A 21,781-nucleotide genomic window follows, 5' to 3' on the forward strand; every position below is an offset into this window, starting at 1 on the left:
TACGAAACTGGACTAAACGCAGCGTAACTTTGTGCCTTGAAAACATACTGGTACACTGTATACAAGCGAGTAGCGTTTATTGTACTGCGTGTTCATTATCCCGCGCGAGAGTCCCGTATCGGGATTTGTGTGCGCGCGCACTGTTCGAGGTAGCATTCGTGTACTGTATGTAGTAGACATGGTAGAGGTCACATTTTAAAATCATAAATGTGTTTTAATGATATTTACCCCTACATCATATAAGAAATTGCACATTGAAGGGTTGTAAAGCTTCTCAAAGGGACACTTGAAAATGATGCACATTGGTTTTTGGGTGTTTGTTTGTTGTTTTTTTCCAAAAATACATCTTGCAGTGTTGATATAGTTCTACATACCTAGATACATGCAGTTATCCTTGCATGAGGGGGTATCATCATCACCTTATTGTCTACGAAGTACTGTAAAAGATTTTGATTTATCAAATTGATTTATCAAACAGATTAACTTTATGTATTGGAACTGTTTCAGTGGTAGTCAAAACAAGGAAATACATTAAAATACCACAATCATTCAAAATTGTGTGATAATCAATGACTACTTTATTATTCATGAATTCAACTATTTTGTACTAAGCATGGGTGTATGCAAGGGGGGGGGGGTCGGGAGGGTCGTACGACCCCCCCCCCCCCAAATTGTCAAAAGGTCCACTTTTTGTAACAGACATTTTTGTTTTTCGAGGGCTTTTCACCCTATATATACAACAGGGGGAATTTAGTGACCAGGTAGTGTTCCAGCAAATTGTCGAAAACCACGTAAATTTTATAACTTAGTTTTAATCTGCCATACCTTATTTCTTAGGCTTAAGCCGCACTGCCATGTTTATTGATTTCCCTGCCTCCCATCAGCAACTCATCGAACTGGTTGACTAGACTACACACTTACAGCTGGCCTATAACTATTACTCGGCGCGGCCGTTTGAATTATGGCCTAACCTATATTGTCCTGTAAGGAGGAATGTTATAATTCATACTCATGTTTTCAACTCCTGTCCTTTTGGATTGAGACTGAAATGCATATTCTACTTTCTTACTACATTCGGAGGCAAAGTTAGGCAGGATTGACTAGCTCTTGAAATATCGTCAACCTGGAATACTTGTATTAAATGGTCTGCAAAACTTTTTACTATGTACTCTAGGATTTAATAGGAAGGTGTATAGGTAGTCAGCAACTTTTTTTTTTTTAAATGCAGTTTTCAACTTACCGATTCACGAACTTGTAAGTGACCAACTCAGGTTTTATCACCAGTTTTAACATTTTTTTTTAAAGTATGCCAAAAAGGTCACTTTTGTATGCACCAAATGGCCCTATTTTAAGATATAAAATTAAAAAACTCCCCACGTGGGAGGGGGGACAGCCCCCTCCCACACCCTCCCCCCCCCCCCCCATTCGGTCGCTCCCTCGCAAAGGTAAAGGTCCAAAAATTGTGATTACGACCCCCCAGAAAAAAATCCTGGATACACCCCTGCTAAGATCTAGTACAACAAGAACACAATAAGAAAACAAAGTGCAGAGTTAGAGCTAGAGGGAGATGAGGGAGGGGAAGCTGGGGGGGGGGGATGATTTGACAGAATAGATCGACATTGACCAGTAGAGCTTGTATGGGATGAATCGACTTGCACGTGTGCATTACATGGCAACCCTATATAGGGCTCACACGGGTAAATATTTCCACATAATTCTAGAGACCAGTGCTCGAATTCAAAATTCAAAAAAATCTGTGAAATAGCTGGGAGAAATGAGATGTTTCATCTTCGCCAGCCTGAAAAAGTGAGATATATCCTTTCATCCATCAAATTTCCAAGACAGGGTTCTTCGGCTCAAACTCTGTCCAAGGGTTCGCAAAGCCAGACTACGAGTTTTTTTTTTTGTTTTTTTTTCTACTCAAAAAATCACCTATTTTCTGTACATGCACCCAGTCAACGGGCCCTTCAAATGTTATGAGAAAACCTGTCATCTTCCAACCAAAATGTAGTCTACAGGAATTCATACTCAATGTCTTCAGCTATTCAGTTTTTGCCGAACTGCATTTCTGATTTTTTATTAATTGTTTTCTTCATTTATTTAAGTATCTTTGCATGGTTCGATTTTGCGAAGCGGTCAGGGACGTTCTAACAGGACGTGTGAGCCCTTTAGCGTATGATGAGTTGTGGTCACCAAGAGGACATTCGGTTCTTAAATCAACTAACAAGAAGACATTCATAAATCATCCTGTTGGTTTGCATATTGTAAATATTCGAAAACAAAGACAAACGCGAGTTCTACAAATCGCTGTAAAAGATCCCCGATCTACGCTCGGAAGGAATGTGACTAATAATTCCATTTTCGATATTGAGAGCACGTTCCATTATTTTGGATGAGCATGGATTCTCGAAAGTCCTGCCGGGGCGTTTGTGTATCCGTGCTCATGATATATCATGAGCATATAGCGCCTAAAATGTCTATCCGGTCACCACAGCAATGATCTACTCCCCCCCCCCCCCCCCCCCCGTAAAAAAAAAGGCAACATCTTGCTTTTTTTGTCGATTGTCACTTTTATGCATAAAATACTCTGTGAACGATCCTTTTTCACGTGATAAATTCACTTTTCTGGACATAGTAGCACCCCACCTCCTCACCTTTGCATCTGCAAAAATGCAGTAGGCCTACGTAAGTTTTCCCAGGAAAAAACGCAGGATCGGCATTCCCCAAGGAAAAAGTCAGTAAGGCCTATCTACAAAGGTATAATTAATCCGGCGGCATTAAAAATGATACAAGATATTGTGTAACGCGCAACACCTGGGTGATCGAGGTGCTCACAGTAAATGTTCATAGGAAACACACAGTCGGACAGTTTATACAGCTGCAAGATGTTCAGTCCAAAATAAATGTGAATTTTTAGTTTTCTCCTGATGTCACTGACAGTCTCCCAGTATCTCCAACCCTTCACTGAGTCCGGGAGTCTGTTCCATGAAAGGTAATGAATGATTTTTTTTGGAAGGTATTTCCAATATACTAAACCGAAATGTAAGAAAAGTGACTAAATTTATATTGATTTGGACTTATTTTGTTAATATTGTCGTTAATTCAATTTCAATAAGGCCAGTTTCGGGATTGAAGAACTATAGAGGCGGAATAAACAGAAGAAGAAGAAAGTCCAATTAAGAGAAGAAGAAGAAGAAGAAGAAGAAGAAGAAGAAGAAGAAGAAGAAAAAGAAAAAAAAAGAAAAAAGCCCCAGTTATTGTGGTATGTCTTCTAACGTTGTCATGGTAACGAATTTCTTTTTTAGAATGTATATCATATTTCCAATTCAGTACAGTAAATGATACTAAAATGTAATGGAAAAAAAGTGGCTAAATCAATAGATTCAGAATAACTCAATCAATTGCAATAAACGTCCCAGTTATCCACTCTGGTATGTCTTCTCTCATTACCATGGTAAAGAAATATTTTTGAAAAATGTATACGTTTCCAATTAAAAAATGACGCTAAACTGCAATAAAAGTGACTAAATCTATTAATTATCATTAGAATATCTGTAAAGCTCGTACCATCATTATTATCATAATGTAATAATGTTAATGCTTAATAGAAGAGACTGAGAATTCATGTCTAATTCAAGTTAAAACTTCGGTTACCATCAATATCTTGGTCAACCAAAGTCACATTAAAATTTTCCTCTAAAATGTGGTGGTTGCGATGGCAACAAATTTGCAGAAATTTCTGATTAAGAGAATTTTTATGTCAAAACATATTACAAATCACTAAACACTTATAAAGTTCCAGCTCTTTCTAAGCATAACATAAACCACTGACTTCACAAAGTTCCAACTCTGATGGCTATACATTTATAGACGTATGCGTTCAAGGTAAAGAACATGTCTGATCGGACAGATGCACGCCAACACAACTATGGACACGCTTAAGTACTATGTTTGGTTTATAAAGCAATACAATTTTATTGCACGTGCCAATGTATTTCGTATAGTGTAAACGTAATCCCTCTCCGACACAACATTATTCACTGTTCTCTGACTTAGTCGACTTTCCTCATATCCGTTTGTCCGAGATGTTTAACGTTAACATATTATTTATTAAACTATATAAAGAAGAATACAATCGTGAGTGTGTGGAACTAAATAATAACAACAAAAGCATGTCCAGTGGGACTTTCAATATAAACACCGTAAGTGTCAATTCTTATTTCTTTTTGAAGTGCACGTTTCATTGCCTATCCAAAATGTGTCTTTCCCTTTTCGTGTGTCAACATTCCCAGTAACATTATCTTCATTTGACATTTGACCTATACTGATGTGACCATTGACATCGAGATAACATCGAGTTCGATAAAAATACATTTCTCATATAATATTGAAAGCTAGGTTAGAATGATCTTAAAGCTGCTAAGTTTTGAACCCAAGATGGAACTTCCGGTAAATTTCAACTGTCGACCTCATTCGACCTTTGATCTACTCACGTGACATTTGAACTTCTAACATTGAGGTTCTTATAGGACTTCCATCATTAAGTTTGTTTTACTACAAAAAAAAAAAAAAAGATAAAGATTATTTCAGCATAGTTAAGTACCCAGACTGGCTTCAACGGTGAATTCTAACATTTTACCATAACTTGAAATCTGATCTACTTACGTGACATCTGACCCCAAAGTATAATTCAATTCAATTCAATTCAATTCAATTCAATTCAACAATTCAATTCAATTCAATTAATTTATTTTCATTCTTCTCTTTTTTCCAACAGATCACAACACAGAATGAATGATGAATTATATCACAAACGTATCCATTCAACTTTGCAAAGGATATCAAAATTTAATGATATAGATAAAGTTAGGTCCCAATAAGACTTGGCTGATCTACGACCAAGCTATTCAAATTTTGTAATACACTCGGAGAGACGACGGACGGACAACGGACGGACGGCCAAACGGGTATTCAGATCCCTATAGGCCTTGGTCCACCAGATCAGATTTTCACCAAACTTGCAGGGTGTGATACTTTGGGGGCTATGTGATCAAAGGTAATAGGACTCATAAAGGACATATTACCATAAAGTAAGCTCAATCTCCCAATGACTAACAATGGACGATCAGATTTTTAACCAATTAATGTGTAAGTGTAGATGTCCCAAGGAACCTATACCTCTATGTTTGTGTTGAAGATACTGCCTATCATACAAAATTACGATTTTAATCATGGGTTCTTTATGGCGGAGGTCTGCTCTCTCGGAGTGCTCCTCTAGTTAAACATGCAATTCCAAAGAAGGTTAAGTTAATCAAACGAATTGCAGACCTATTATGAAAGTCATACTGAACTTTAAAGGCTCATATCATCCCATATAACTATGCTAGATAGGATCAATGTCCTCATTAAACAACCCAGCGTATGCAGGATATTCAAGATTACCCACCGAAGGTTCACGAAGAGACTATACAATAAGATTATTAAGGGATTACTAAGAGATCATCTGGCATAATCCATGAGATATTCGAGAGATCAATATTAAATCAAGATTTCTAAGAGACTAGTATAGTCTGTTCCTTACTTGCTTTCACTTTTGGGATAGATGGTGTATGACAGGGGCCTGTTCATCGATTAAGGTAATGATCCCTCTGCAGTGATTTCTTATATAACGATGTAGCAATTTTTGAGGGACTGTCGAAAGATAATTGAACTACTTTACGAGACCCTTGAGCGCTCGCTGAGAGATAGCCGAGGGACTAAAAAGCCACTATTTTTGCAAATGGAAAAAAAAAACCCCAACATCGTAAGTGCGTCATAATGGTTTTAAATGTGAACTAGGGATAGAAACAACCAACTTTAATTGTTAATCAGCATACTCAATGTTAAGTAGGCCTATTGCAAAATATTATAAAAAAAGGAAGAATATCTTTTTTAAATTAAAATCTTTTCTATACAAAATAAATCGTCTACAGTTCTGGTTTATTGGAAAAATATAGATATTTCCTTTCCTTATATTTGCGACTTTATTGCAGACTTTTTGTGTGGTAGGATACAACTGAACTATATGAAGAGTTTGTTCGCAAAAACCGATAAGTCCATTTTTGAAGATTTTGAAATACGGTCTCTGTCATAAAGTACAAAATAATACCTTTTAAATGATATATTGGTCACTACATATAAAGGTACATAAAGTTATGGTCAAAAGAAGCAAGATTTTCTTATTATTCTCTTTATTTTTCTTGATCTTTAATCACAAAATAATATCTCCATTTGTCAAATATGGACTTATCAGTTTTTGCGAACAAACTCTTCACATATACATATGATAACTCCAACATTTTTTGCTAAACGGTGAAAGAATTTTTCTTGAAGACTGCTGAAAGACTCCTATTTTAAACCACTAAAAAAATGGAGACAATGGAGACCACAAAAGTTCACTAAAAGATCACTTAGGACCTTAAGACCTCGGAGATCACTGACAATTCATTTTTACAATGTTTTCAGAGTATTTGCCCTATCATACTGTACGACTAGAACTAGAAGTAGATTTTACTCGAACAGTGCAGCTGAACCTGTGGTCGAAATACAGTAGCACCCTCTTCGCTCGCTGAGCGATCGAGCGAGAGTCGATCTCCATGATCTCCAATTACATCGATATCTACTGTGTGTGGTGATGATGATGCGATCGTACGTATCACAATCGTATCGCGGTTATTGTGCCGTCGTGTTCGTTTAGGTAGGATTAGGAGTCATCATACGTAAAAAAGCGTAACTAATGAAAACAACTTGCTCCGAAGAGAAGTTGCGAACTACGTGATGAGCATGTCAAAAACCGCAAAGTCGACGTCATACGCATCAAATCGGAACACATCAGATGTCAGCAAAAGTAGAGAAAATGCAGCCTTTCTCAAGATGCGGGTGCAAGAGGTATCTAAGATTCTATTTTTTTTTAATTAAATTATTTACGCAACAAAAGTAAAGACAGTTGTGTAAGCCAGTCTGTACATAATAGACCCATCTATTGTAGTTCGTGTTGTGTTAATTTTCCGTAACCATTACCCAGATCACAGTAAATTTAAATATTATGTCCCCCTCCAAAACGAAAAAAGAAGAAAAAAAGAATTGCAATCAGATTTTCGCATTGTTAACACCCATAATATGATTAAAGTGTCTAAATACTACTTCAGCCATCAGGGTCTTAATATATAACAGCTTAGCTACAAGAGCTTGATTGGACCACTCTGGAACAGCGCAGAGAAAATGACAGGCTAATTATGATGTACAAAATACACAATAATCTTACTCCTCTTTCAGCACAGGACTATATCATCAAACAGGCTACTCAGTTAACGAGAGCCTCGCAACCACACTCCTATCAGGTACCATATTCGAGAACTGAATCGCATCGCCATTCGTTCTTCCCAAGAACTGTAAGGAACTGGAATTCCCTGTCGTCAGACATTGTTTCTGCGCCATCTGTGGGATCATTTCGAAACCGTCTAACGGTTGATCACAGTGGCTAGTTGTTTTCGTCAAATTTTCTATGTGCTTGTAAATATCTGTAAATAAATTGTATTATAATGTAAATAGCACCAGTCTGCAAGAATCTTCAGGCTATTGAAGGAGGCAGACTTAACCAGAAGAAGAAGAAGAAGAAGCTTAGCTCTATTTTGCAGAAATCCCCATTCAGTTTGGCCTTGGTTGAGCTGTCGCACAGAAGTGTAAATACTGTTACTGTGGATTGTTGTAAAGCATGTCATGACCGACATGACATGAGTTAACCGCACCAGCGACCCCAACCCGAGGTTACAGCGCCCCGCGCCGGGGTTAGTCATGAGTCTGATTCTTCTAAGTGTAGCTCTAGATGCTCTTGTGTGTGAATACAATAGACAGAACTTGGAGGGAAGAGATTCCTGACATCCTCTATAAAATTCCTCATTTATCTCTTTGACAAAAGACTTTGACCACTGAAGCAAATCGAATGGGGTTTTCTATAAGATGTGGGCAATGAGTTATAGTTTCAATACCTGAATTTGTATTTGGATTGATTCACTTATTTTAAAGATATCATTGCGGAGGGTCCCGTTGTAATTTTTTTTTTTTGGACATACAATATATCATATGCGCAAGTAGAAAATCAAAGCCTCTGTCTAGATCTAACGTTAGTCTTGTCTTGTCTTGTTTTGCTGAAGATGCCTACAATCAATAGGTTGATTATCCTGGCACTAGGGATGTAGACCAAGTGTGACCTACGCCTATCCTGTGTGTGTTGACCTGTGCAGTGTAATATACTGTAAAAGTGGAAGTTTTAGTGCAACTAGAAACTAGCAGGAAAATAAAAGCATGCGAATATTTTTGCATGCCATATGTTCCAGTACGCACTGTCTTGATTCCGCAGAATTAAAAAAACGCGAAACTCTTCTTACCGGGCTGAGCGAGTAAAATTAGTTGCGCGAAAATATCCACTTTTACTAGCTACTTAGCATAGCCACAGTACTGAACTGCTATTTTTTTTTACTTGTTACTTAAAACCAAAAATAAAAACAAACCACACACACACACAAAAAAAAGCAACAAAACCTAATGTTAGAACAGAGTTGAGAGTATCCTGATCTGCAATTTGTATTTACACTACAGTTCTAACTGTATATAGTAAGTGGTGACCATGAACATACCAGTCCCGTACTATCAGATGATAAGCACTATTTTATTAGGTCTAACATGTAAATTAGTGGTCTATGGTCATGGTGCTAATTCACTCAGCAGGGTGCTAAATTGGTGAAATGGCGCATGGCCCACGTCCACTGAGACCAGCCTATCCACACCTGAGATCGTCTTTGTGATAGACTGCATAGCCCTTGGCATTATAATGACACTAATAATGATGATGAAGAAAAAGAGAAAAAAATAGAAGAAGAAGATGAAGAAAAACAGAAGACAAAGAAAAGAAGAAGAAGAAGTAGTAGTAGTGTAGTAGTAGATCAAAGTAGTGCTAGTCAAGTGTTCAATCTGTATTGTATTGCCACAGTGAAAATATAACTATATAAAGCAAGCTGCCCATAATTTGACCATAACAGCGTCAACAATTTGACTGCTGGCTACATGTAAAATCTATGCTTCTGTGTGCTGTCAAATTTTGGCATGGGAGGTGGAGGTTGAACCTTGGTGCAGCTTTTTTTTTTTTCTTTCTTGATTTTTTTTTTTCACTACCAGAGTAGGAATAGGTAGGGGTAGGACTCTTCTAGTCTAGACCTACTTTACTTTAGTGTCTGTACTTTTTCTGTGATTTTGTTTGCTTAAAAAGAAAAGAAAAAAAAAAGAATAAGTGTAGAGCTATTGATAATCAAGATCTAGACTTCCTGCTGTAAGTGTAATGCCATCAGTTACAGGGAAATTCAATTGTTACAATTATTAATGATTAGAGGAAATATAGAAATGACCCTTTCCTGAAAAGCTTTGAATGGGGTAGTGTCACAGAGCCAACAAATGCTGATGCTGAATTCTTAGCAGACATCACTATAATTTTTTAACTACAATACAGTAGATCTACTAAATTTAAGATTGTAGAGATGGAGCAAATGAAAATAATGTTTTGAGCAGAATGCTGGACATCAGTTTTCATCAGTATGGTTATGAGCACTGTAATAATTTTAATCACACACCTGCACACCTGAGAGGTATGCCTGATCATGGTGAGCAATGCATGCATTCTATTTACCGTGTGTTGAAAATATGTTTTGCACGTAGATGAAATGTACAGCAGACAAAGCATATGCCCAGCTCGTAGCAAATTGGGTGAAATAGACCATGAACATTGTAAACATTTATAACAGTTTGTACATGTATCTACAGCTAGTTTGAGGACAAAGTACACATATTAGCTCAGTTCACATGTGCACCTGTTCTATGTACTTTGATGTTCTCATTATCTGTTCTTAGTTTTACATGTACTGGCTGTAGCACTTCAAATGGTTCCGAGTGAGTTGAATGAAGCTTATGATTTGTTGTATGTATTGCAGCTTGAGGCAGAGGTCATATCTCTCAAAAAGAGGTTGGATGACTTGAGGAAAGCAAAGAACACCACTGTGCTGAAGAAGGAGAAGGAGTATGTTTCAATTGGCGCATCAGACGCAAGTAGATCAAAGAGGTACGAATACACCAGTGCAGTATGTGTGTGTTTTTAAGATGCACAAGATAAAATGATCATTACAAGGGCTAAGTAGTCATTGCTTATTATTGTTTGATTCAGAAGAACACTCTATTCTAAAGAAATGTAATTTAGTTTTTACTTTCACTTTCTTAATTGAGACGTTTTCCCCTTTGTAAGTAGATTAAGGTTTAATAAGTGGAACCTGTATTGGAGTTTACCTGAAATGAAACTTCATCTCTGTATACCATAGAGATATTGGGGAACTAAACACAATGTATAAAGTCTCTTTGCCGTGTACTCTTTTTTTTTTTAAGGCAACCTATCCCAGATGAGAAGAGCACAGATCTGCAGAAAAAACTCAAGGACTTAAGTCTACAGCACGCTGGGGAGATTGAGGCTTTGAAAAAGAAGCATGATACTGATCTTATGAAGGCCAAGGTATAAAATTATTTATGTGTACAATACAACTTTCTGAAGCATGTCAATACTGTCTTTAAGAAAAAAAAAAAAAAACGCATTCTATCAAAAGTCATTGTAAAGATGCCAGTCTGTGCAAACAGCCCATATCTTTGATGTTTCTTTTTTAGTTCCTGTAGCAGTATTGATTTAGAAGCCATAAATCTCAGTCATGTTGCACGAGAGTAAACAAAAAATGTGTTTGTTTACATCTAAACTACATTTATGACATTTACCTTGAAATAGCTCAGTATATTTACCAGTACAGTGTAATTATGAGCTACATGTGTAGTTGTTGACGTGAGACTTTTCACAGATTGTATTGCAGTAGCTGTGAAGACCTTCATGTGTCTTCCTAGCTAGTGAATGTAAGTTTAGAGGATCAATGTCCGTGAATTAAGGGATATGAAATCCCAAATTCTTTTAGTGCTTTTTTTCTTTGTTTCTCAAATTGCCTCTTTAAATAAATGCTTTAATGTTTAATGAATATGATGGATAGTTTCATTGTAAATATTGCAGATACATATGTGTGTATATGTATATGTATAAATAAGAAGTGCAGATTTGATAGTTAGCAATGACTTAGACATAAGTAGCTTGATATTTGCATCAGTGTTCCCTTTCATGCTAATATTTTGTTATTTATTTCGCCCTGTGATCTTGTCTTTCCTGCGGAAGACCCAGAAGCCAGGCACTCCCCCTGAGAAGTGCAACCACGAGGAGGAGATCAAGCAACTCAGAGAGGACGTTTCCATCTTGCGGGATGAGAATGCCAATCTGGCTAGGGTGAACAGTGACTACCAGGCCGAGAATGTAGCGCTGCACGAGAAGTTTGAGGAGCTCTTCAATGAGCTGAGTCTAAAGGAAGCCCAGTGGTGTGAGAAAGAGGAGCAGCTTAACCTAAAGGTGAGATAATCTTTTTGAAGTTTTTACAATATACAATTGTTGAATACAGTGTATGTTAAAACAGATATATACACAAACTGAAAAGTAAACTTTCATTGCTTTTAATTAGCATTTAACAGGCTAAAGTAAGATCCTGGGCTTAATTTGTATTATGAATTAATTGAAATTAGACATTAATAATTCAATTATTTGAAAAAATTTTAAGACATTGTAGATTGCGACTTGGGTGTGGCGTGTGTGAAATTTCATCAAGTTTGCGCCTCTGATGGCAGAGATGGGGGGGGGGGGGGAGACAGAATCAGTCCATACTCCCCCAAATTTAGCAAAGCCCCAAAATCCGCCCTGTTTAGAGTTAAACCGCTGTTTACCCTAAGCCTTGTAAAAGTATGTACAAAGTTATTGCTGAGATAAAGTAGAAGCTGTGTATGTAGGAGTGATGAACAAATATGTGTGTTATTGTTTTAACCCGTTGATGACGAGTCCTGAGTATACTCGGGCAAGCGTCTATGGGAAATGTGTGTTGTAGCAAAATCAAACCATCCTCAACTGGTTATATCTCTATGTATTTGTGTGTGTAGCTGAAGCTGCAGTGGGGAGAAAAGTATCGGGAGTGGATGGAGGCAACTGAAAAGAAGATTGAGGAGCTGCAGAGAGCAAATGACTATCTGTAAGTGCTACTTTTATATGGGGTTCTATTTTAGTGTTATTGTTCTATATAACAGTCCTGCCACTTCTGCTACTCGTACTCGTACAACATATTACTCCTTGGTGTAGTCAATCATTCCTTGTGTTGTTCTTAACCGTTAGAATCAAGGTTGTTCCTTCCGATTAAATTGAAGTATTTAAACAATTTGCATCCAAAGCTTCTAGCTGCTCTTGTCACATGATAAACTGCTACGGAGATTAAGAGCATTGAAACAATCACTGGTCCAGTGAGTTGATTAGGTTAGCAAGAGTACAAAATGCTCTCAGAAATATTTCTGATGCAAATTTGATGCAAGTGACAGTGGTTATTTGATTTCAGTTTGAATAATTGTACCTGATACATAAATAGTTGTCCAATTTCGACAGGGATCCAAACATTAAACACTTCAGATTAATGCTCAGCATTTTTTTTTTTAAGTAAGTGCAGTTTTAAAACTTTAGCTGAAGCAAAAAAATGAAAAGAGTCACATCTTTTTTCTTTTCATTCAAGTTGTCTGGTTTGTATTTTTTCTTTCTCAGACGCACCTGCCTCAAGTCACCAGGGGATTGACACTAGTGGTCTCAAGCTGAGCTTGCTTCATCAGTAGCTGTAGGCCTACTAGTCTGTCACTACCTGTGATCACTAGTGTAGCATAGGGAATTTCTAGGGCTGCAGCCATGTACTGTATACCCATATATTTCGCAGGATTTTTATTTTTCGCAAATATTGCGAGTTGGGTGCTATTCATGTATTCAACAACTTGCAAAAATGTTTATTATATTCTGATCCTGACTTGAATGCCAGGTGTACAAGTAAATTTTTTTCCGTCCATTGCTGTACTCTGCGATTGTGAATTAACCACTCATGAAGTTGTCAGGAAATCCTGATTTGCAAGAAATTAGTCTCGCTGATATATACGGCATATGGAGTATCTGAAGGCTGTCTGCAGGATACCATTTAACATTCTATAATTGTACACTTGTATGTGCCATACTTAACATAATCCATTGCAATTGCGCAGCTATGTCTATTGCCTCTTGACAGACACTCAAATCAGCCAATTGGTTCATTGAAAGATGGATTAATGAAAATCATACATCACTCATGGCTGCCACCATGGCCAAAGTGACCTGATGTCTTCTCTCATGTCTTCCTGTCAAAGGTTTTCATCCATAATGTATCAACGGGATGGAATGATGGCTGACTCTCCCTTTCTGTACTAGAAAAGGCACAATTCACTAAACCAGCATCTTAATGGGAACTCTACCCCAGAAATACATGTGGATTCAATTAATGCAGACATATTAAATGAACGTATCTGTGAAGTTTGAGGAAAATTATATAGTCTTTTTAAGATTCTTGAAGTTCTTAGTAAATCCATGTGCTGCCATATTGATGGATGTGAGGGCTGCAAAAGTTATTGATTTCACAATAATACAAATTCATATTAAAAAAATATATGAAGAGAATTCCACACATTTTCACTTTTTGTGACTTGCCATACCTCATTCAGAAGGCAGGGAGACTGATATTATCCTTAGGATTAGTCATTGAAAAGTCAAGGAAGTGTGTACTTGGTGTGAAAAGACAACAATGAATTTGTGCATTTTTGCACTTATCTAATGTGCAAATTGAAAACACTCCTAAAGAAAATCTTATGAGACTGCATTAAAAAATCCTAATGCAAGTATATCTCGTATGTCTTTCGTTATCAGCAATTTCCAGAAAACATTTTACCCCAGTGATATACATTTTGTGAACTAGAACAGTGTGTCTGTTATAATCACTGTTCCCCACATCTGTCACACTGATGCTTCCAGTGACTGATTAATACACCTGAGTATAGTTTCAGACATTTGCATTGACTGTTTCCATTTAGTATTTAGTCTTCATGTCATTGTTGAAAAATATTGATATCCAGTAATTCATTCAGGAGATTTTACAACACATAGATTATATGTGGATCTTTCCAGGATATTGTATTCAGTCTCACTGCTTTTTTTCTTTCCATATAGTATTTTCAGAAGTCCACAGTACAATGCCATTGTTTGTATTTAATATTGCCTTTATTGATGAATCCCCAGTAAGCCTTATCCAATAGTGGTGATGGAATAAAATGGAGTCAAAGGGGGCCTGAGCTTTAAAATTGGCTGTTTTGCCTCTGACAAAGATTCTGCTGGGATCAAAAGCTCAGGCCCTTTTTAACTCCTCTTTAAAACTCTGTTGTCTGGTCATCCAATCTCTCTTTAATGACACATGTATATGTATATTGTTTGTCTGTTCAACAGCGTGCAAGAGCTTTTTGTGTCTTATGTCTCTCGGTATTTCTGTTACTACAGTATATTGCTATTTTGCATTCACATCACCTCAATCCTTCAACTCAACAAATTACTTTGATTTAGAATCAGTGGAGCATAGTATGTATCATTGGGCATACACCTTTCTGTATTAGAGTGGTAAATTGAGTAGGCCACAACAGTGTTGATATAATTCATTTTATGACATGATTTACAAGCCAACAGTACCATTTGTACAAAGCTACAGAACCACAAGAGAGTAGTTTTACCAGTTTGTTTAAGATGGCTTTATATTTCTTTAAGAGCAATGCATCGGGTGTAATCAGTGTATCTTATGATTGATGTAGTACAGTATGTTGTAGTTCATATTGTATGATTTGTGAAGCAATTCACACTTTTCTCTCACACGTCAACTACTGTTTAGTCACATTTTATTGTTTACTATGCTTTGAATTAGCAAAGACAAGTCACATGTGATGCAGTAAAATTTCTATTTTTGATGCAATGGTTGCAGCTGTAGTGAGACTGACCCTATCTTGAGGATTTGAATTTCAGAGACCTGAGTTCTGTAACGATATCCTAAATGCCTTTTAGATATTAGAATTACAGTAAAATTAAATTAGTATTATAATGCCGTAATTGCCTCTCTCTTGGTACCCAATAATGGCATTTAAATTTGTGTATCTGACCTTTTTTTTTTTTTTTAAATCAGCAAAGTGGCATTATTGTAAAGGAAAATGTTACAGTGAGTTTTGCATTTTGTATGCTTTATATTGTGAATATACAGTATATGTATATATATATATATATATATATATATATATATATATACACATATTTTTGTTTTAGTTAGAAGACAAAATTTGAAATGTATTGTAAAAGTAATGAAATGCTCAGAATCAAAGAGTTGTAAGCCATTGTACACGGATGATGGATGTATAGTTTATTCGAGACTGTGCTGTCTTTGGTTGTCAGTAATACATCAAGTTGCAATGTTACGAGAGTCAAATGATCAAAATTGGAGTGTAATTTCTGTTAAATGTGAGAATGGTACACAGTATGTTCACCAAGGTATGAAAAATATATATAATATATCACCGGCAATGATGATGTTGGGAAGAGAGCTGTGCCAGGTGTGTTGGTGTGGTTGCATCCTCGTCGACATCTGACTCTCCGTACAGACTGATGATACAGTCCACATACTCGCACTACTTTGACTATGAATAGAGATCTGTATTTCGAACCGGTGTCATTCTTTCCCTTGCTTTTCAATTTTTTATGAATTATCTTGTTTATTGGTGCACTTTGTAATAAGTACATGATTGTATATATACAGTAGTAAACTTGCAGGATTATTATTGCAGGCTGAGAGTATACAAGTACATATCAATGTCATGTACAAAATGTTTTAAACAATTTGAACAGTTTTTTACAAATTGTTTGTTTTACTTTCTTTTTGTTTTTTTCGAAATGTGAAGAACAGCAATTGGAAAACATTGTTTTTATGTAATTTTGTATACAATATATTGCAGTTTCAAATTGCTAGGACAGCAGGTTGTTTCAGTATTTTTTTTTTTTATATTGTGTTTCAATAGTTTGCATAATTTTGAGTTTATGTTGATTAGGTAATCCACGTGTTGGCAAGATAAAAAGATAAGTAACAAAACTGGAACAAAGTTCATGCTGTATCACCAACGGTTTATTTCTGCACACAAATTTTCGAGCGTCTTGCCGCCCTTTCTCAAGTGTTGAGAAAGGGCGGCGAGACGCTCGAAAATTTGTGTGCAGAAATAAATCGTTGGTGATACAGCATGAACTTTGTTCCAGTTTTGTTACTTATATATATATATATATATATATATATATATATATATATATATATATATAAAAAGAGAGAGAGAGATGTAGTAATACAGTGTAGTAATAGGATATTGATACCATACTGTTAATATACTGAGTAACTGTGGAGAATTTTAAGCACTTTCATCCCTGACAAAGGGGGAGGCCCCCCAAAATTTGGATTTGGAACAAAAATCAGTTGGCTTTTATAAATGCATTACTATATCATGACATTACAATTACTGATTTTTGAAGGAAGGCGTTTGCATGGTGTTGTACATAGGATACACTCGGTTTGCGATTCACCATGTGTAGTCCTTAGAAGGACTGTTGGAATGACGGGAGAAGAGAAGAAAGAAAGGTCGGATAAGAGGTAAGAAATTGGGTGAGAATATTCTTTCTGGAGTGTGTGTAGTCCTGAAAAGGAGTGTGAACCAAAGAGATAGAAGAGCTTAGGAAAGGACCCAACGTTTCGGACAGTTGACTGTCCGAAACGTAATAAAGGTAATACATGTATCAATATTGATAATTGACTTATACTTGTATGTTAATACTTTCATGAATGCTTGTTCACAACAATAGGTAAAACAAAGTGCAACGTCTAGGAGATTGATTGATTGATTGATTGATTGATTGAATGATTAATTCTATTCGATATGAAATTATTTCCACTTTGTGTTCGCTAGCACAAAAAAAAAACAAAAAAAAAAAAACCAAACATACACTGTAATTGACTTACAATGATTATACAATAGCATTTTTGTCCTTTTTTTTTTGGACGTACAAAAAATGATGAAGCACATGATACTTTTGCAACAGAAGAACATTTATATAAGAGTCAAAGGGGGAGCCTACGCAGCTTGTATTTCCTGGGCTCCAAAAATAAATCACATCGTTACTTTGATTGAATTGATGTGAATTCATTTCCACTTTGTGTTCACAAGAAAGGAAAAATATATTTTTTTAATGTAAAAAACATAATCTTAAAATAACTATGTTCAAATAACATACATGTACACGCTTTCAACAAACCGTAAATAACTAGTTGTTATGAGAACCTAAGTGGAGGAGTCTAAATCAAAAGCACAGTCAGTAGGACCTATATTAGATTGGCCCTGAAAAAATCCCATCATAACAGAACCGTAACAACAAAGTATTAATGCCTTTAAAAACAAGCCAAGAACAATAACAACTGAAACTAAAGCCCCGTTTGATAACAGATCATGTGATGGAAGGATAAGAAACAGAAGGAATAGATGAGACACTTGAGATTAGGGGAAAAAGAGATGGAGAGGGGAGCTGATATCGAACAGAAGATTTAACATTTCAAACATAACATTGTTGTGACATTTTATTCCTAAATTGTCTCTTAAATTAAACGATAGACTATCGATGTGTCAAATTAGTCGCATATAAATTTGTCTAGTTTTACCTGTTGTGGTGAACAAACATTAATGGAAGTACTAACATACAAAGGCAACTATTAATATAGCTAATGTGATTTTGATTGTTTGTTTCGGTACAGTAATTGTCAGTAATTTGTGGGAAATATATTTTACGATCAACTGCGCTCAGGAGTTTGCATTTCAGAACCTGTTAATCGATCGACATCTTCCTTTCACGCGTTTGCAGTGATGTGATTAGTGGAAAGTTAAAATTTTACTTCACTCAACAACCCATATTCTGGGTATCAGAGTCCAATGTTAAGTCATATTTCACGTTATGCTAACAAGTCAATAATGCAAACAGAGCTGCAAGTAACTTTGAAAATATACAAAATAGCTAAAATAAAGTAAATGAAAGTGAAATATGATTGATGAAAAGAACAAAGAAAATGTACAGAAATATAATAAATACAGATCTATTAATACACGATACAGGGAAAAAAAGGAAGGAAAATATGGCGGCGGGGGGGGGGGGGATATAAGGGAGGGGGTCAGTGAGAAGGACCCAAAACTGATGACATGAGCACAGCTGTACAAATTTAGAATGAAAGAAATACGAGTCACATATTATAGTTGAGAAAAACAACGGGAAAATAAAAAAACCCAAAGACTACTGAAATTATATGCATATGATAAGTGAACAAAGAATGAAGGAAAATGGAGATGAGAGCGCGGAGGAGGAGAAATGAAGAGAAAGAGGGGGAGAGTGAAAAGACACGTTACAGATAAAGAAGTCATGGCCTGGAAAAAGGCTTATGCAGTAACTACGAAAAGGACAAAATACTATAGTCATCTAAACATGTGTCATTATATAACTACAAAACTTTTTTTGGGTATTTCCTGTGATATCTTATTCAGTATTTCTTTCGATGTTCGCTAGGAGGCTGCAATGAAAAGGTAATGAAATTCATCACCACTTTTATTCTCATCGCAATGGGAAAAAAGTCTTTAATTTGTGTAGGAATTTGATTACTAGAAATTAAAGGAAAAATTCTTAGGAAAGTAGTGAATATCTTGAGGGACCCCCAAAACACCCCCTTCACCAATGTTTCTATTGGTTGAGATCTGGCAAACGACGGCAGTCTGCAAAATGCAAGACAAGATATCTTGAATTCTTTCATTCCATTTGCAATTAGATTTTTCAATAGTACCCGTTAACTCATTTATTAGCTGAACTACCCGAGGCCGCCCGTGATGACGTTGCCCCCTTTAGTGGGCTACCAGAGGCCTGCCCGTCCGTTATCTGATAATTTTGTGTTTAACTGTTTCCACTGTTTTCACGTGGAATACTACTGTCATTGAGTAATTTGAGGGAGGTTATAGGGGTCAGCAGGAGTGTGTCGGAATTGTTTCTGTGATGAGGGGGGGGGGGTCTTATTTTGGTGGAGTCTTGGGCTTTCAAATGGACGAATTGTGATAGATAGGGGACACATTTGCGGTGATTTATAGTTTCGAAAGTTGTCGGGTTGGGCGATTGTAAAACAGTGAAACTGCACTGAAGATCCCATCATGTTTGCTTGTTTTTAATCACCATCATTATCATCCCAACGACAACATTATATTGCCACCTTCATTATCAGCTTCAACATCATAATCATTGTCATTTTTACAGTCATTGCCTCAGACGGGTATCATTATCATCATCACCTGGGATCACCATCTTGGGATTTTCCAGTTTTTAGGATTTATGATGTAATTATAGCTGATGATGTTTGATATAGATTATGTTATATATGAGCTGTTATACCTCCGCTTCCTTTTCCATTCTTATTTTTCTTTCCTTTCTCTAATCCTCCCTTTATATTTTTTTTTCTGGCAAATTGACGTATAATTATATACAATATATTTGTTATCTTGTATATCTCAGTATTGTAAAGTGATTATGTGCAATACAATGGTGGAATGTAGAAAGAAGTGTAGATGATGATATAATCACTGATGTTGTTTTCGTATGTGTTAATTTGCTTATGTTGTGTTGTATTTTAGGGCAAGTTGGTTTGAGTTGTTTCAGTTTATCGCGGGCTGACATGGGGGGGGGGGGGGGTGAGACTGAGAACGTAGCAACAGGGAAGGTTTCTGGAGTTTTTAACATCATGCCAATAGCTGCCAATTGAGTCGGTTTTATGCCGCGTCTTTATACGATTGTTCTTTTCAATTTGACTTTGCATGCATCCATGTTCAGTTATTTATTATTTATCATGTCCTATTTCGCGTTCTCTCTCTCTCTCTCTCTCGAATATATATATATATATATATATATATATATATATATATATATATGCGTACCTGTGTTTTGGTGCCTTGTCTGCTACCGGCGGTTTCACGCTGTCGCGATCCTCAGGCAGACTGACAAAGTGGTGTGTTTCTGTGCTCATGTGGCGACGGATATATACCAAACGGATATATATATATATATATATATATATATATATATATATATATATATATATATATACTACATATATAGTATTTGTTATGCTTCGTATTTATATATGTTAAAATCACGCACTGAATTTCCTAGTAATGTTTTTTTTTCTAATTATTATTATTGAACGATTAAAATGAATTGAATTGAAGTGGATTGATTATATTTTCCAGAAACAGTAGGGATTTGTGATTAGCACAACGGAATTTGCATGAAAATTTCCTTGCAAAACATTCAAGTGTTTGAGGTATTTCTTAAAATGAAGCTCCTGGTTGAAAATTCGATAGTGCAAACACTGAGGATTAGAATTTTTTCTACATCTATGCGCCACTCTTCCTTACAAATGTAATTTAATCTGCCGCTAACTAAACTTTTGCTTCTGCTAGAGTGAGATTTGATGCTTGATTGTTCCAACTTTCCGTGAGACCTAGGTTGTCAATAATCTACATTTGTTTTATATAACCGTTTGGGGTGCTATTTTCTGATATTTGTAATTGAATTAGGTCGTTTTTACATAGGGTAACGTTGTGTCTTTGAGTTTTCACTATTCAAATTAAGATTTCGGGGTGTCATTTTCCGATATTTGTAATCGATTTATACAGTAGGTCAGTTTCGCATGGGATAACGTTGGGTGTTGGAGTGACCGCCACCGCCACGGAGCAGAGGTTGGCATTTCAAATAAGATGGAGAAGTAAACAAGCGCACAGTATTCAGCGATCCATGAACGTAGCAAGACAGCTCGCCGTGGAAATTCTCGCTGAAAATTTGTCCCTTTTTATCAAGGTTTGATTGGGTAAGAATAGCACTTTATCAAGAGATGGTAAGATTATCATTTTTTTTTTCTGTTAAGCTCTTTCTGAGGTGAAGTTGCGTTCGTTCGAGATCGAGTTTCATCTATCGATCCGATTTGTAATGACGCGCATTAGCGTGTGTGGGACTGTTTATGGAACACTGCGTTCGAGCTCGCCGCTAGCTGCATAAACTGCATTGACTTGCATGCTAAATTTGTTAGCTGTGAGAGAGAAACATCATCATTATGGCAGTGAGCTAGCTGCTGTTTGACTTTTAGGTTTGAAAAATAAGGTAGCTTGCGCCTTGCAATGCCAATGGTGTATCGGCAACGGCTTAACAGTAAGCTTAGTATTTTGCTTGGGCGGCTATTTTCAACCCACCCTTTCGGCACAAGCCCATGACATGTACAGTGCCGGTTTTCTATTCTCCACTGGGGATTTTAAAATATCCAGATATTACTGAAAAACCTGAAACAGGAAAACAATGATACTGTACGGCGTAGATTAGTTATGTTGGAAAAGCATCGTGCACTTCACATGAATTGGCAACAGAGGGTAGGGGCCTAGGCTAGGGTGTCGGTTTCGAATCAAAGTATGGTAGCCCTACTACATATCGACCACCCTTATTGAAACCGACCGCGTATATTAAAAATTCGGACACTGAACACTTAGTACGCACTTCTCTGCGCGCAAAGCACATAAAAATGGATTGGCTTTGAATGTAGATGAGGATGGTGTGGGAAAACGCGATAATTCACTGTTCATTAATGGTTTTAATCAAGGACAA

At 36.4% G+C, this 21,781-nt stretch overlaps 1 protein-coding gene across 1 annotated transcript; it reads left to right on the forward strand.

Moving 5' to 3' along the window:
• The first annotated feature begins 6,799 nt into the window (after nucleotides 1-6,799).
• LOC140229985 (uncharacterized) lies at nucleotides 6,800-13,830 on the forward strand. Its single transcript, XM_072310183.1, has 6 exons — nucleotides 6,800-6,927; nucleotides 10,020-10,147; nucleotides 10,465-10,588; nucleotides 11,285-11,512; nucleotides 12,091-12,179; nucleotides 12,737-13,830. The coding sequence occupies exons 1-6, from the start codon at nucleotides 6,817-6,819 to the stop codon at nucleotides 12,765-12,767; spliced, it is 711 nt and encodes a 236-aa protein (XP_072166284.1). The 5' UTR covers nucleotides 6,800-6,816; the 3' UTR covers nucleotides 12,768-13,830.
• Nucleotides 13,831-21,781: the final 7,951 nt, after the last annotated feature.

The sequence above is a fragment of the Diadema setosum genome, chromosome 6 (assembly GCF_964275005.1).
Source record: "Diadema setosum chromosome 6, eeDiaSeto1, whole genome shotgun sequence".
Taxonomy (NCBI): Eukaryota; Metazoa; Echinodermata; class Echinoidea; order Diadematoida; family Diadematidae; genus Diadema; species Diadema setosum.